At 32.3% G+C, this 17,676-nt stretch overlaps 1 protein-coding gene across 2 annotated transcripts in view; it reads right to left on the bottom strand.

Moving 5' to 3' along the window:
- Positions 1-10,430: 10,430 nt before the first annotated feature.
- The window catches only part of TTC33 (tetratricopeptide repeat domain 33), a 31,095-nt gene continuing 23,849 nt past the window's right edge, over positions 10,431-17,676 (bottom strand). For both annotated transcript variants that reach the window (XM_074282603.1, XM_074282602.1), the window contains exon 5: positions 10,431-12,560. In XM_074282603.1, coding sequence (XP_074138704.1) covers positions 12,207-12,560 — 354 coding nt within the window. In that variant the 3' untranslated portion in view covers positions 10,431-12,206. The remainder of the gene's footprint in view (positions 12,561-17,676) is intronic.

Below are 17,676 nucleotides of genomic sequence, written 5' to 3'. Positions count from 1 at the left end.
TATGAATGCTCCACGATTTTGAAAAGCTTGTAGAACTTTAGAATTTAATAATTCAGTTCACAACTTGCTCCAAGTCACAACGTTCAAAGCCATTTGGATCCTTCATTAATCAAAGTTTTTTGTCCTGTAAAGTAGGTGTCAGGATACACAAATATCTATGATGCTCTTTCCATGTTTCAACATACTGCCAAGAGTATTTACAAGCCCACTTCTTTGGAAATAGCATCAGTGCAGTGGGAAAAGCTTTGGAAAAGAGTCAAGAGGCCTGGATTCCATTCCTGGTTTTACCACTAACAATTATGTGGATTTGGTCACATTCCTTCAAATCCCTGAACCTCAGTTTTCTCCTCAATAAAATGAATGATTAGAATAGATGATCTCTAAGTTATCTTTCAGCTCTGAAATCCTATATTTCTTTTATAGCAATGAAAAGCAACATGACTCTGCCCATGTTTGATATGAGTTGGTATATATAAAAAATAAATGACTTTCTGTACAGTAATGCAAATTTAGTGAACATGTTTCTTGATCTTTCTGTGTAAACATTGGTCATCTTTAACAAAGAGTAGGAACCCAAAATCTCTCAGAAAGACATATCCTATAACTAAGGCCCTAAAAATATTTTGAATGATTTAATTTTACAAAGAAATGAGAAACCAAAAGATTAAAAAAATATGGCCCTAAATTTTATAAATCATGTAACATGAAATAATTAACCAACACTAGAATAGGTTTATAGAAATCCTGTTCATGTCAAAAATAATATCATGAGAATTTAAACTCCTAAAACTTTACATTTTATCAATCTAATAAAAGCCTGCATTTTGTCAATCTAATAAAAGCCTGCAAGGATATGTTTTCAAGCACTATCTTAACAAGAAATATGAATATTAATTACTTTTGAAAATAGTGTAACTTATCTGTACTTAAATATGACAGTACCCATCACAGTAAGTACTGCTAATATGCATATCAAATGGAAAAACATCAAACTACCAATTCTTCATCCTTTTCTATCCAAAAATAATTCACTAAAAAACTAAAATATGGAGTTTCATACTACTTAAAAAAAATTTTGAGGCAGAAAACTTCATGATATTTTAAATAATTATTAAAGTATTTCAACATTTACAAAATGTTTTCTTCATCTCTGCGAAGCAGGTAGTAAAAAATTACCCCCATTTTATAAACAAACATCCCAATGGCCAAATAATTTGTAAGTGTTCAGAAGTAGGGCTTGAATACAAGTCTCCTAATCTAAAATTCAAGATTCTTTCCATTACATTACATCAGGATCTACTTTCATTTGCTCATATATCCCAGTACTAAATTCAGGTACATTAACATTTGGGATTTGATAAACCTGTGCATATGGGGGTGGGTATTTTTCCTTGACATCTGAAACTGGTTTCATATATTGTTTTCTTTCAGACAACAGAAAATGGTAGCTATCCTTCCAAGAATAGTTCTAATTAGCTATTCATGGAGTGACTCATGTATAAGTGAAAATAAAATAATAACTTGAAATCTAAAGCCCTGGTCTATGTAAAGATTAGTAGACAGAAGAGGGTGTGAACTTTAAGCCATTCTCTATCTTTGAGAAAGCTGATTCAAACTAATAAATTATTTTTAATTCCACCTTCGGTTTTAATGCTCAAGTAAATGTTAGCATTACTTAATGAATTAAAAAAAAAAAAAACCAGCCCTATAAGAATTGTATCCAATGTATTAAAACTTAGATTGAACTTAAGTTAGCAAGGAAAGCTACGGACTAAAAGGTGAATGGGGATTTAGTCCAGCTAGGAAAATGGGGAAAAACAAAGAAAAAATAGGATCACTGTTGGAATGGATAGGAAAACAATATCTGACAGCAGAGAAAAGATAGAAAATTTTTATTTTACTTCCACTTTGCCATGGAAAATGGTTTTAAAAACGGGAAAAGTAGAACAAAAATAGTTAATAGAGAAGGATATGTAAAATAAAGAGAAAAAAACATACAGGTACACTTGATGATAGTTTCAGCGCCCATATGAACTGCAACCTCAGGTCTTAAAGAATTATCTCCAGTATTAGTGATATTTAAAAGTGCATTAGAAAAGGCAGATAAAAAAGGGCAATTGTCCTGATTTTCAGAAAAAGGAGAAAATGAGGACTCCAAATTGTAGGCCAGCTTGTCTTTTTCAGGCAAAATTCTACCATGTATTATTAAAATGTAGCATCCTCATGATGTACTTTAAAGTAGATAGGATGTTTCCTGTTAGCTATAATGAAAGGTAAGCCACAAGTCATGGCAGTTAGGTCTGGAATCAGGAGAATCTGAGTTCAAATCTATCTTGAGATTTCATTAGCTGTATGATGTTGTCAAATCATTTGAGCCCATTTGTTTCAATTCCTCATATGTAAAGTAAGCTAAGCTAGAAAAGGAAATGGCAAACCCCCAAATGGGGTCATAGTCAGACACAACTCAACAAGGAGAGAGAGAGAGAAGAGAGAGAGAGAGAGAGAGAGAGAGAGAGAGAGTAGCATCAGTGGCAGATAGGATAAGAGGAAAAGAGTCACTCTCATGGAAAAAACTCTAGGAAAGAAAAAGAAACCATTTGGCTTTGATCTAGCTACACTCAGTGAAGGTGAAATGTAAAATAGCTAATGATCAGATTTTTCTGCATATGTCCCAAAGACATTTGAATACTCTCAGTCAGTCCTAAATGATTCTATAATTCTTTATTGCTTAGCATTTCTTTTATTCCTTAGCTTGGAAATAAAATTGCCTTTCTATAACTGATTCATAGTTGTACAATGGGTACCTCTTTATTCCCTCTCTACATATTCCACTGGGAAAGACCTCTCGGACTAAAGTCCAAAATGGAATTGTTCCTCAAGAATTTGAAGGGTAGAATTGAACTTTTGGGAAATCTAGATTCCCTACGGGGGAATCAAGAAAACCCAAGAGCAATGAAGCTAAGACAAACTCTAGAACAAGTAAACAGGGATTAGCAAAGGTCACCTAATGTCACAGGGCCTGGTGGTCTTAGGTTAGCAATCTCAGGATAGCAACTGTGCTAGGAAAAAGAATCAGAAATCAGCCTACCTACCTCAAGAATAGGTTTTAGCACAAGATTTTGCAAAGGGTAAATGTTGAAAACTATCTATGTGTACGTTTTGAAAATAAACAGCTTTACAAATGAAAGTGGCCTAGCTATATCAGATCTAAAACTATATTATAAAGCAATGGCCATCAAAACCATTTGGTACTGGCTAAGAAATAGAGCAGTTGATCAGTGGAATAGGTTAGGTTCACAGAGCAAAATAGTGACTATAGCAATCTAGTGTTTGGCAAACCCAAAGACCCCAGCTTTTGGGATAAGAATTCACTATTTGACAAAAACTAGTGGAAAAATTGGAAACTAGTATGGCAGAAACTAGGCATTGACCCACACATAACACCATAAACCAAGATGAGGTCAAAATGGGATCATGATCTAGACATAAAGAATGATATTATAAACAAATTAGAAGAACATAGGATAGTTTACCTCTCAGATCTGTGGAGGAGGAAGGAATTTGTGACCAAGGAACTAGAGATCATTACTGATCACAAAATAGTTAATTTTTATTATATCAAGTTAAAAAGTTTTTGTACAAACAAAACTAATGCAGACAATATTAGAAGGGAAGCAGTAAACTGGGAAAACATTTTTACATTCAAACGATTTGATAAAGGCCTCATTTCTAAAATATATACAGAATTGACTCAAATTTGTAAGAATTCAAGCCATTCTCCAATTGATAAATGGTCAAAGGATATGAACAGACAATTTTCAGATGAAGAAATTGAAACTATTGTAGTCATATGAAAAGGTGCTCCAACTCACTATCAGAGAAATGCAAATAAAGACAACTCTGAGATGCCACTACACACCTCTCAGATTGGCTAAAATGACAGGAAAAGAATGATAAATGTTGGGAAAACTGGGACACTAATACATTGTTGGTGGAGTTGTGAACGGATCCAGTCATTATGGAGAGCAATTTGGAATTACGCTCAAAAAGCTATCTACTGTGCACATCCTTTGATCCAGCAATGTTACAACTGGGCTTATATTACAAAGAGATCTTAAAGAAGGGGAAAAGGACCTGTATGTGCCAAAATGTTTGTGGCAGTCTTCTTTATAGTGGCTAGAAACTGGAAACTGAGTGGATGCCCATCAATTGGAGAATGGCTGAATAAGGTTGTATATGAATGTTATGGAATATTATTGTTCTGTAAGAAATGACAAGCAGGAGGATTTCAGAGAGGCCTGGAGAGACTTACATGAACTAATGCTAAGTGAAATGAGCAGAACCAGGAGATGATTATATACTTCAACAACATTATATCATGATCAATTCTGATTGATCTTCATACAATGAGATGATTCAGACCAGTTCTAATTGTTCAGTGATGAAGAGAGCCATCTACATCCAGAAGACAGACCAGTGGGAGCTGAGTATGGACCACAACATTGCACTCTCACTCTTTCTGTTTTTGTTTGCATTTTGTTTTCTTAGTTTTTTTCCCTTCTTGATCCGATTTTTCTTGTGCAGCAAGATAACTGTATAAATATGTATACATATATTGGATTAAATATATATTTTAACATTTTTAACATGTATTGGACTACCTGCCATCTGGGGAGAGGGTGGGGAGAAAGAGGAGATTATTTGGAACAGAAGGCTTTATAAGGGTCAATGTTGAAAAATTATCCATGCATATGTTTTTTTAAATAAAATGCCTTAATAAAATAAAATTTTTAAAAATCACTTTAAAGCAAAAATCATCTTTTATGAATAAAAAATTCTATAGAAAAAAAGAAAATAAAAAGCTTTATAAAAAGGGAATACCTACTTTTAAAAAGAATAGATTATACCCATTCTTAATATGCAAGTAGTAAAAGATATGAACAATTTTCACAAGAATCACTAATCACAAATAACATGAAAATATACTACATTGATATGAAAAATTCAACTTAAAACAACTATGAGATTTTTTTCTCACACCATGAAAACAAGTAAAGATTTTTTAAAAATGAGAATTGATGTTCAAGAGATTATAGGAAGACAGGTACACTAATAAACCCTGTTGATGAAGTTGTGAAGCACTTTAACCATTCTGTATTGCAATTTTGAAAAATGCAAGAAAAATTATTATGCTGTCCATAGTTTTTGATACAATTATGCTACCCCTGGCTATAAACTTTAAGATACAAACAGAGGTCCAATAAATATTAAAATAATTACAGCAATATTCTTCGTGGTAGCAAAGAATTGAAAACAATTGAGTCTCCATTGTCTGTGAAATGACTAGAGGGAAAAAACTTACTCTATGAGAATGTAATGGAATATTATTGTGCAGTAAGGAATGGATAATGTAAGGATGTCAGAAAAATCTGGTAACAATTGTAACTAATAATTAATATACTAATTAACTGATACAGAACCAAAGAAACTATATATGTATATTTATATAAATATAAATTAAAAGATTAGAAAAAATAAGTTAACTCTGAAGAATGGAAAAAATATGAAGATCTTGAATAAAAAATGATGAGACATAGCTCTTCCCTTACTGCAGGGAGATGGAAGATTATTACCAGGACAGCTGTAATTTGAGGGGAATGGACTAGATGGCCTTTGAGGTTCCTTTCAATTCTAAATATATGATCCTATTACAGAATTTGTATGCATCATTAGATATATGTCTGAATTGGATATTTTTGCTTGTTTTTCATAATCTATCAAAAGGAAAGATTCATTCTAGATAATAGAGTGGAAAATGACTAATAAAAACAAGACATCAAAAAAAAAAAAAAAAAGAAAAAGAAAAAAAATTGATGTTAGGAATTTCCTTTTTGTACAATGACCAGAATGGAGACTGGGGAAATATTATATAGTTGACTTAGATTTTAGCAGAAGATTACGATAAAATATTTCATAATATTCCCATAAAAATATGTGAACTAAATGATAGTGCAATTCATTGAATGGTCAGGCTTCAAAATGTAGTCATTAATAGTTTGATGTCAGCTTGGAAGGCCTCCAATGAAGTGTCCCAAAAGTCTCTTGCTTTTTTTCAAACCTTATTATCAGTAACTTACATAAAAACAAAGATGATCTCCTTATCAAAAGGGAAAATGACACAATGTTGGGAGAGAGAACTAATACTGGATGCCTATCAGAATCCAAAAAGATCTGGATAAACTAGAACACTGAGCCAAAACTGATAAGATGAACTCCAATAAGGATAAATGGAAAGTCTTACACTTGAATTAAAAAAAAAAAAAATCCACCTAGTCAAATCAAGATTGAGTTCTGAAGCAGTTTGTCTGAAAAAAAAAAAGATTTAGAGGGATTCATAGACTCCAGGTGCAGCTCAATGAGTCAACAAGGTGACAATAGCCAAAAAAAAAAAAAAAAAAATTAAAAAAAAAATTTTTAAGTAACATGATCTTTGTTTTCATTGCAGTTGTGTTTCACTCTTCATGGCACCATCCAGAGTTTCCTATCAAAGATACTAGAGTGATTTTGTCATTTCCTTCTCCAGTTCATTTTATAGATGGGGAAATTGTCAAATAGGGTTATTTGCCCAGAGTCACCCACTAGTAGAAGTCTGAGGCAAGATATGAACTCAAGAGATTGAGTCTTCTTGATTTCAAGCCCAGCACTCTATCCACTATCCCATCTAGCTACTCCAATGTGATCTTGTGTTTTATTAAGAAAGGCATACCTTCCAGAAGTTAGCCCTAATCAGATCACTTCTGGAATCATTTTTTAGGAAGGATATTGATAAGCTGGAGAATTTCAGAAAAAGGGGAACCAGAGTGGTGAAGAACCTTGAGTTCAAGTCATAAAAGAATCAATTGAATGTACGAAGTAGAGTTAAGAGAGGATAAGACTTAGAAGGAACATATCTTCAGATATCTTAAAGTCTATTAGGAGAAAGAGAAATTAGATTTTGTCTATTTAGCCTTAATGGACAACCAGGAATAATAGTTTGAAAAGTGAAGAGAGGCAAATTTGAATACTATCAAAAATACTTCTTAACAATTAGAGCTATTAAACGGTAAAATATGTTCCCTAGGTAGACTCTTCCTTATAGTTCTTCAATCAGAGGCTACTTAATTTACCAAGGTAAGGGGACAGGAGACCATGCCCTATAAGAAGCAGTTGAAAGTAATGGAGACTGGTGAGGACATAATGACTGTGTTCAAATATTTTAAGAATTATCACTGAGAGATAACAGATTTTTTTTTTCAGCTTTGCCCCAAAGTGTAGAACTAGAAGCCACTGGCAGTGCAGATTTAGGGATAGATGTATAGAAAAATCTTCCTGATCACTAAGAATTGTCTCAAAATGGAATGAGTTGCTTTGAGATAGTGAATTCTTCTTCAGTGGAGGTCAATATCTCAAGGATCTGTTATTCTTTCTACCAATGCAGATTGAAAACCCTTCATGGCTCAATAAACAGAATTCCAAGAATTGCTGTGACTGAAACAGATTAATTTATGTAATAATTATTTAAAATAATATAGTGTAAAGGAGAGAAAAGGACCCAGGTCTGCAAAAAAAAAAAAAAAAAAAAAAAAAAAAAGTTTGTAACAGCTCTTTTTTGTGGTAGCAAAGAATTAGAAAATTAGGAAATGCCCATCAATTGGGGAATGGATGAATAAGTTATGGTATATGAACATAATGGAATATCTATTAAAAAATGATGAACAAGCTGATTTTAGAAAAGCCTAGAAATATGACATGAAATAATGCTGAGTGAAACAAGCAGAACCAGAAAGATTTAAACACAGTAACAGCAAGATTATGTGATGACCAACTATCAATGACTTGGTTCTTCTCAGCAGTTCAGTGATCCAATCCAAGGCAATCCCAATAAATTTTGGATAGAAAACATCAAATGCATCCAGAAAAAGAACTATGGAGATTGAATATAAATCAACACATGCTATGTTCAGTTTTTTTCTGTTTTTTTTCCCCCTCATTTTCCCTTATTCTTCTGATTTTTCTCTCCCAATATGATTCATAAAGAAATGTGAATTTAGAAAGTTAATATACATGTCTATCCAGAAAAAAATAAAATTAAAAAGTATGTTTAATAGAAAGCTTCTAGAGGATAGTAAATATTTCACATTCGTACTTATATCCCAACATAGTACCTGAATATAGCAGGTACTTAATGTTTATTGATTGACTGAAAGGGAGACAAGATTGAAAAACTTTAGAATTCTGATCATTGCAAAAGAAAACTGGGACTTCAGAGGCCTGATGAGGTGGACTATAGTTATTGAATGATGCATATACACTTCCAGTGTGTATGCCAATGTTTTTTTTCTTTACTATTAATTTATATGTGGGTGTGTATGTCATACATGTGTGAATGAAAACATGTTTTTGTTTTTACAAGAGAGGGTTTGATTGGGAAGGAGGAGTCAATGAAAATGAAAATAATGTAAAAAAAACTTTGAAAAATTAATATAGAATGATTTAATCATCAGAACCCAACTACTACACCATTTAGTTATAAAGAAAAACTCAGTCATCAAATTGATAATTAGCCTCTTCCTAAATTTTGCTAGATGAACAACAGGCAATGAACCCAAGACTTGGTTAACTGTACCTTAGAAGGACCTGCCAAATTTTATGTTCCAGCCTTTGGAAAGCCGGGGAGAAGCCATGAGAATAAGTCTTTAGCAAAGGCCAGAGGGCCCAGCTGTGACAAAATAGGATACATTTAAGATCACCGAATTTAGAGCTTAGAAAACACCTTAGAAATTTCTTCTTGTCCAACCCTTTCATCTTAGAAAAGAGAAAGCTACAGCCCAGAGGAGCTAAGTGTCTTGCACAAGGTCACATAATAAATAAAAAAGCATAGAGGATTTTCTCCTATGAGCCCCAGCATCTAACTCCAAATTCCATGGAATCTGCTGCCCCCTGGTGGATTCGAATATCATGGTTCCATTACTTTCTTTTGCAATACCCCATTAAGAGTATAAAAATATGAATAATCTTGAGCTATTAAAATAAGGCAGGAAGATGAAATTTATGCAAAATAAACTTAAATTGACAAAGATATCCCTTCTACTACTGATTTTCATTGATAATAATAGAAATTGTACTTCGAGATCAATCAACACTGTTAAGTATCTACTATGGGCCAGGCATTTAGAACAAAGACCAAAAAAGAAAAAAAAAGAGAGTAAGTTCCCCAAAGATAGTGAATGTTATGAGAAGCCATGTGATATAATGAACAATGAACATAGAGTCAGGTTAGTCAGCTTCAAAAGGAACATCAAACACAAAGAATGTCATACGTAACCTGGTTATATGAGCCTGTTTCTTCTCTGTCAGATGAAATTAGTTATCTACACCATGTATCTCACTGGCACATAGTTATACCAGTCATCCAAAAGTGATCCACAAATTTTAAAGTATTATATAAATATGAATTACTTTTTCCAAAAATTGCTTTTTTATGACTTATGAAGCCCACAATGTTTTCTGAGAAGACTGTACTACAAGAAATATTGGTTCTGCTAACCAGAGTGAACGTTTGAAAGTTACTTCAATACTTACTAAATTTATAGTTTGTTTTTTCTACTAACAGGTATGTACCACAATATCCCTGGACACAATCATATAGCATCTTCTCAAAATATAATCATTTGGCTAACCCAATAGTCTATTTAGTTGAAAAGTGTTCTAACTTTTCAAAGAATTAGAACATGTTGTATGTTTCATACTAAAATTATGCATAATTTGTGAGGTTTTCTCCTAATAATGTGATTGTACTGGCAAGATTGGAAAGGCTTAGGTTAATAAATATTTTTAACTAAAAGATAATCAAATAAATAAGCTTTCACTGTGTCTCTTACTTTGTTTGCAAGAATGAGAACACTGATAAAATATATGATAGATTATGTCCATCAATCAGAAAATGATGCCAGCTACTTTCTAAACATGGAAGTAAAATGATAAGTTTTGGTAGTCTAATCCTTCCTATTTCCTCATCATCTTGTTACTCTCATTTTCCTATCTCAGATTATATGGAATCACACATGCAGAGAGAAAATGGAAGCATTAGTATGAGACTTTATTTGGCTAATGGGGAAAACTAGTCTGGTTTGTATGCCTAGGAAACAAATAAAAAATTAAGTTTGGGGCTAATTTTTTAAAATTCTAGTTGTATAGCAGCTTCATAGGTTAATAACATATTAAGAACCATATATCCTGGCAGAGATTGGCAAAGTTCATCTTCATGTGAAGGAAAATTTAACTGTTTAACTTCTGTCTTTACATCACTTTCCAAAACCAGAAAAAATATATATATAGGGCTAAACATCTACAAAAGAATTTAAATTATCTCCTAAAAAAGGAGCCAGATAAATGAAACAACATTAAGTTTATTGCACTTTTTAAAAAAATCTACCACACCAAGTAAAATTAAAAACTTGACATTGCAGAATACCCAATAACTTTATTTATACATGAATTTTACAATAAGCAAAAAAAGCATATACATCCAGCACACAAAACAATGTTAAATTACAAGACTGCTCATATCTATACTTACCCAGTCAATCTGTAATTATTATTTAAAACACTAAGTATTGTGTTTTAGACTACATTAAAACTTACCATTCTAACGGGAACCACCTCCCAGATCAAATACACAGTACAATACTTTCTACAGCAGAGTTAATCTGCTGATTTCTTCATCTCTGATTAATGCACCCAAAGGTCCTGTCAAAAAAACATCAAATGATCTGCCTCCAATGTAGCAGAGAATTTAAAACTAAAAAAAAAAAAAAATCCACATTATGAAGTAGATTACTCTAATTCCAGTTCAAAGGCATTTAATCTAAAAACAAAAAATATCTTTCAGAGTTTCAGAATAAAATTTCTACTTTATGGTGTATTATACTAGGAGAGCATAAAATCAACTTGTATTAGCAAAGACATTTATTTTTATATGTACTTGCTAGTTTTCATTCAGATATCTTCTGTAATTCCTGATGGTTAGCAATATAAAGAATGAACTTTTAAATTTGAAATTATAGACATGACAATAAGTTAGTGACTTAAGAATTAAGAATTTCATCCTCATTTTTAAGGACAGAATCTATTTTTAATGGTAAGCCATCTTCTTATCCAATCAAGGCAGCCCCTATTAAGTTCGAAAGGCTGAAAATAAAAATCTACCATCTTAAGCATTACATTTAAAATAACTATAAAGATAATTTGAGTTTTAAAATTAAGGAAAATATAAAATTTAAATGGAAACAGATATGAATAGTGTACTCTATTTTAAAAAAACAGCATTTATGATAATTTTAAAAGCTCATACTTTTAAAATGATTCATTTGTGGCAGGGAATCCTTTTTTTTTCTTACAACAAAAGCATTTTGATGTCAAAATACTGTTTTTTATTATTAATTTGACACATCTGATAAATGCTAAAGAAGAAACTTCTTTTAAAAAATGATAATTTTTTTGCTTTTCTAATATTCAAATCAAAATCAAAAGTATGAATCAGTTAAGAGAAGTATCAGAAATTGCTTATAATGTATAGACATGCATTTGTTTTTTGCTGAAATTTCCAAGGTTCTACCTGGCATTCTCATATTAAATATTTCTAATGATACTGTTTGACTATTAACTCTCCTTTTTTGTTACAATATCTAAATATTTTTAGGTTTTTCTTGGATTCAATCTTCTTTTCACCTAAATAACAATATATTTTGAAGAGGGAGGGGAAGGTTGCCATTTTTTCCTATTTCAAAAATAAATATCAATTTGAAAAGCCAATTCACAACAAAGGTCTTCACATCAATCCACAAATGACAAAGGGGACCTTGTAGCATTTTTAACAAGATTTTGCTTTTCAGGATATGCATTAATAAAATGATGCTTTTACATACAAAAACTAAACAAAATGTGTTAATCACACCACATTTTACTCACATTTCTTGAGGCTGCAATTCTAATTCACAAGTCATCAAAGTGCTCACCAAACATTATGCAATGATTCTACCTTTAAGTTTTCAAATCTCTCATCTCAAAAATATTGGTTTCACCCTGTTTTTTAAGGATGGATTTCTCTGCTGCTATAACTTTTTAAGTGATGCTCAACAAGCTAGATTGAAGTGTCATGCATTATTTTATCGAGCTTTGATAAAAACAGAACCATCAGGAACTGTGGCACCTTCTTCCTTTTCAGTTATGGTCTCTACAGTCCCAGATGCTGACACAATCACCATTGTTTTATTTGCTGAAACTGTCTTCTGCTTTTCTGCGATAGCTGCACAAACAGCAACAATCTCATCACTTTCAAAATCATAGTCTGGAATCGATTTTGGTGAAAATTTTATTTCTTCAGCTGATGTTTCAGTTCTTTTAACCCTCTGTGCTTCCTTCTGTTGCTTTTGCAATGTTCTTGCCCAGGAAAGATCTTCTTTCCATATTTCAGGATTCATTGGATAGATGTGCAAAGCCACTTGGAAACTTCTAATTGCCTACACAAAAAGAAGTTAAAGATGTTCAAGTCAGTTTATTTAATATTAACTATATCCTTTTCATATTTCCTATTTGTATTTTACATTATGAGTTTACGAAGGACAACTTATTGCCTTATATAAAAATATTATTTGTTGATAACACTTCCCAGGGTGCAAACCAGTGACTGGCTAGGGCTTTGGTAATTGCTACTGATACTATTCATCAAATTCTTCTGCACTGAAATATATAGAAAAGGCATTGACAAATGATGGGAGAAACAGAGCAGCTAGGATAAAGCCAGCAACTGTTCTAACTTCTATTCTCCTTATATTCACTCACTTCCCTAATCCTCACTATCACTAAAGAGGAAATAAAAAAGTGCAGCAGCTATAAGCCCCATACCTTATATAAGGATCAGCCCTTCTCACACTTGTAAAGAATATTTGGGCATAAAGTGCCTCAAGAAATCTTCTGCCAAGAAATCTTACCAGAGGAATGTGAAGCTCAACAGGAAAATCTTCAGAGTATATTAATAATTATACTGTTCAAATTTGTAAAAAAAAAAAAAAAAAAAAAAAAAAAAAAAAAGAAATGATGAATTCTTAACAGAAAATGTATAATTTATTTTCCAAATGATTTTCCTACAGAATCTAAAAACTGATGGCTTTAATATCAAAAATCCTCTGGCATATTCACATTTTATCAGTACAGAATAATGGGAGATAATGAGTTGAGAAAAATGTAAAGAAAGTTAGATGGCATAAGGGCTTTTCAATGAATGCTTCTTAAAAAAAGGAAAAAAAAAATGAAGGCCAACAAAAGAACTTTTCTTTGAAGGTTTGACAAAAGCCATTCTAGTTGATCTAAGAAAATTAGAAAAGGAGGATGAATCAGGAGACAATTTTTAAAAATCAAAAACCAATACCCAACAGAAACACTCTGAATTTGTGATTCCCTTCCTTTCTTTTTTTTTTTTTTTTTTTTTTTTCCCTTTTTCTGAGGCTGGGGTTAAGCGACTTGCCCAGGGTCATATAAATAGGAAGTGTTAAGTGTCTGAGACCAGATTTGAACTTGGGTCCTCCTGAATTCAGGGCTGGTGCTTTATCCACTGCACCACCTAGCTGCCCCCCCTTTCTTTTTTAAAAATTTTTTTCACTGACATATTTATGCATTTTCACAAAAATTTAGTGAAAATAAGAATTTCTTTTAAAAAAAAATTTGACTGTCACAAGGGGAGGGAAAACTGAGGAGTTTAACCAGAGTTTTATGTGAGACAGAGTCTTAGTTCAAAGTATCTTGATAAATGCAAGTATCTGCTGTAAGAAAAATGAATATATTTTGAGTAAGTGCTATATAGATCACTGTGAGCACAGATTTAAGTGTGTTTACCTTACAGATAACATATCTTCATTCAATCATTTGTGCTACCAAAACTTCTGACAGTTGAATATACTGCAATATACTATCATACACTGCACATATTATAAAGACTCTCAATTTCCAACTCTATTATAACTTATCTGAGTAGGTAAAAAACAATATTTCTTACCAAATGGTAGCATTTTGGGGCCTCTCTTAACCATGAAATTATAATAAAGATTGTAATCAAACTATTAAAAAAAGTAAATTATGAAATTGGACTAGCTTAGTATCTTTTAGATGTAATTAAGGTTAGTAGACAGAATTTGATAGAAAAAAACATTGACATTTTCAGGAAAGATTATTGTAATTTAAGAAAAAGATTTAGAGAACAAAAATGGTTCCTTTATGAAAATAGTAAATTTATCTTGCAGTCAAGAATTTTTCCCCTATAAAACTAATAACATCTATTTATATTTGAATTTTTATTCCTGAACAATTATTCAATAAATCTAAGATAACATTTTTTTAGTGTGCCTTCTTCTTAGTTTGGTTGAGACCTAGAAAGAATTTTCAGAGGTAGCCATTAATCTACAATTTAATATTTTTCATAATGTTAAAAATCTTTTTAATTTTTAGAAAGTTATGATAGAATTTCAATTATATGAACCCATTACCATAACGTTCACAGCTGTGTGACCTTGGGATCAGTCACTTTACCTGTTTGCAAGCATTTCCTCAAATGTAAAGTGGTGATAATAATCGCACCTGCCTCCTAGAGTTATTGTAAAGATTAAATGAGATATTTGAAAACAGTTTAGCACATTTCCTTATATATAGTAGGTGCTATATAAATGCCAGCCATTATTTTCACAGAAATTATTTTTTCTTCAGTGTCTGAAGCTGCTTATTTTTAATTCTTCTGAAGATACATCACTAGGTAAATAAGTTTTGCCATACTTATAATTTCACTAATAAACTAATTTTTAAAATTTTTAGAAGCATATTAAGTCCTTGAAGTGTTCTACAATCCAACATAAATGCCAGTTTTGCTGGGCTTCATGAATATGAACCCTAGCCTTTCTCACCTTTCTCAGTTCACCTAAATCTAACCTTTGTATTTCACCTGAACTCTCAGTGGTATGTCCCCACCCTGATTTTATCTTTTCTCCCTTCACTGCTTTGACCAATCCAACTATATGTTATTCTCTATTCTTAAATCCTTAGTCCTTGTTCTTAATTAAATAAGCTTTACCTAACTGTAACTCCCTCTCTTCACCTTCCCTTCTACTCATCTATGGAGTCTAAGTCACACAACAGTGCTTTGCATAGCCCTCACTGTGTACAATAAACCTTTTATTCTTCCTCAACTGATCTCTATCACATTCCCCACAATGATTGTTTCAAACCTTCTTCTCTCCAGTCTCCCATACTACTTTCACCTTTCAAGCAGCAGAGGACCTTGCCTCCTTGTTTTTCTTGGGAAAGCAGACAATCCAAAATGAACCCCTTCATGCACTGATACAAAGTGAAATGAGCAGAACTAAGAAAATATTGTACACAGCAATAGCAATATTGTAGAATGAATGACAGTGAATGACTTGGCACTGACAGTGAATGACATCTATTCTTACCAATAAAATGACTCAAGAGAATTTCAAAGGACTCATGATGAAAAATGGTATCCAGGTCTAAAGAAAAAACTGATGGAATCTGAATGCAGGTTGAAGCATACTTTTTTTTTTTTTTTTTTTTTTTTTTAATTGAGGCAATTGGGGCTAAGTGACTTGCCCAGGGTTACACAGCTAAGAATTGTTGGAGATCATATTTGAACTCAGGTCCTCCTGACTTCCGGGCTGAGGCTCTATGCACTGCGCCACTTAGCTGCCCCTACTAGATATTTTTTGATACTATCTAACATGTAACTTGAGGCTTTTTTTTCTGCTGAATTTTGGGTTTGGTTTTTTTTTTTTTTTTTCCCCTCACTCCTCTCTCTGGACATCATCAATATATCAATGAGCAGCCTATCCAGTGACTGTCCCTAACTCTCATCCCATAATGAGACCATCTTTTTCATTCAAATATTTCTTTGATAGCATTCTTTACACTGCTTCTTTTTAATTCCCCATATAAAATTTATTTCAGTTTGTTCACAGCTATCCTCAATTTCAATTCTTTATAGAGATTATAGTTCCATGAAAAAAAAATAGAAAAATATTGTTATTAAGCAGATAGTATTTGTTTGGAGTCAATTTTTTTAATTATTATTTTTAAATTTTTAGCTATTATTAAAATTATTTATTTTAATTTATTTAAAATTATTACAGATCTCACAATCAAAGGTATTTATGACACAAAACAAAGTAAGACCACTTGATATGAAGTATCACATCTAAAAAATAAATATGATGGATAAGCTCTCTTTATCATTCACTTAGCAGCATATCGTAGTCAAGACCCCAGCTTCTTGAACTGTGGTTCATATATATGAGGTCTCATAACTGAATGTAGGGGTTACAAAATTATGAATATCAGTAAATGTCTGATTTGTATACTTGTTTTATATAAAGGCGTCCTACGTGGAAAATTTTAAGATCTGTTCTAGACCAAGAATTGGCAAACTATGATGACGGGCCAAATCAGAATCACAGTATAGTCTGGTATGAACTGTGAACTAAAAAATGTTTTTTTATATTTATAAACAAAGTTTCATCATATTTTAAAATATAAAAACCAGTTCTTGTTCAAAGGAATTTAAAAACAAGCAGTGGGCAAAATTTACCTGGTAGGCTATTAGGAGTTTCTTTGTTCACTGAGTTTTTTTGGGTTTGCATTTGGAAACTTTTGCTGTGTGGTTAATTCTTTAGAATAGCTTACAATTTCTTTTAGAAGGTTGTGCAATCTCCTAAGTGTTCCAAGGTTTGATTCATCATTCAATATTATCCACAAACAGGATCCTCTGGAGGATTTCACCATCTCAGTTACTTCCTCCTCAATTTGCCTTCTGTCCTGGACCTGTTTCATTTGAGAAGATATGCTAAGCCTCGCCTGATACTGGGAGCAGCTAGCTGGCACAGCAGATACTTCCTAAAATTAAGAAGATCTGAATTCAAATTCAGGTTCAGATATTTACTAACTGTGACACCCTGAGCAAGTCACTTAACTTCAGCTTACCTCAGTTTTCTCATCTGTAAAATAGAAATAATAACACCTACCTCCCAGAGTTGTTGGGAAGACAAAATGAGACAGTATTTTTAAAACACTTAGCATAGTGTCTGGTCCACAGTAAATCGCTATAAAAATGTTTATTATTGTTGTTGTTGTTAGCTTTGTTATTAATAATCACAGAATGGTTGTTATCTCATTAAGAGTACTTAGGTTATCTTGCATAATTTTAATAGGGATGGGAGATTAAGTTTTTAAGGTAGCATTTTCTTCAAGCAAACTAAATACTTTTTTATAATCAATAAATAATGAGCCCAGTGAGAAGCTGTATTATCCATTTCTTACTCAACTGTAGAATGGTTTAGGTGGTTTACTTATTAAAAAAAAAAAAATCACTTAACCCCAGCCTCGGGGGGGGGGGAAAAAAAAAAAAAAAGATGACTGAGTCGTCTCCCTCAGCTTTCCTTAAAATGGTTCTTGTATCTTCTGTTTTTCTATTTTGTCAGGCAATTATTCCTCATAGTTTTTTACCATCCTTCATTGTAAAGGGCCACAGATAGTGGGGGGAACTCTTGAGTAAGGTATAAGACCCTTCAGCTGGGAGGGAAC

The sequence above is a fragment of the Sminthopsis crassicaudata genome, chromosome 1 (assembly GCF_048593235.1).
Source record: "Sminthopsis crassicaudata isolate SCR6 chromosome 1, ASM4859323v1, whole genome shotgun sequence".
Classification (NCBI taxonomy): Eukaryota; Metazoa; Chordata; class Mammalia; order Dasyuromorphia; family Dasyuridae; genus Sminthopsis; species Sminthopsis crassicaudata.
The sequence above is the reverse complement of the archived record's forward strand: the minus strand, read 5'-3'. Positions and strand labels throughout refer to the sequence as shown.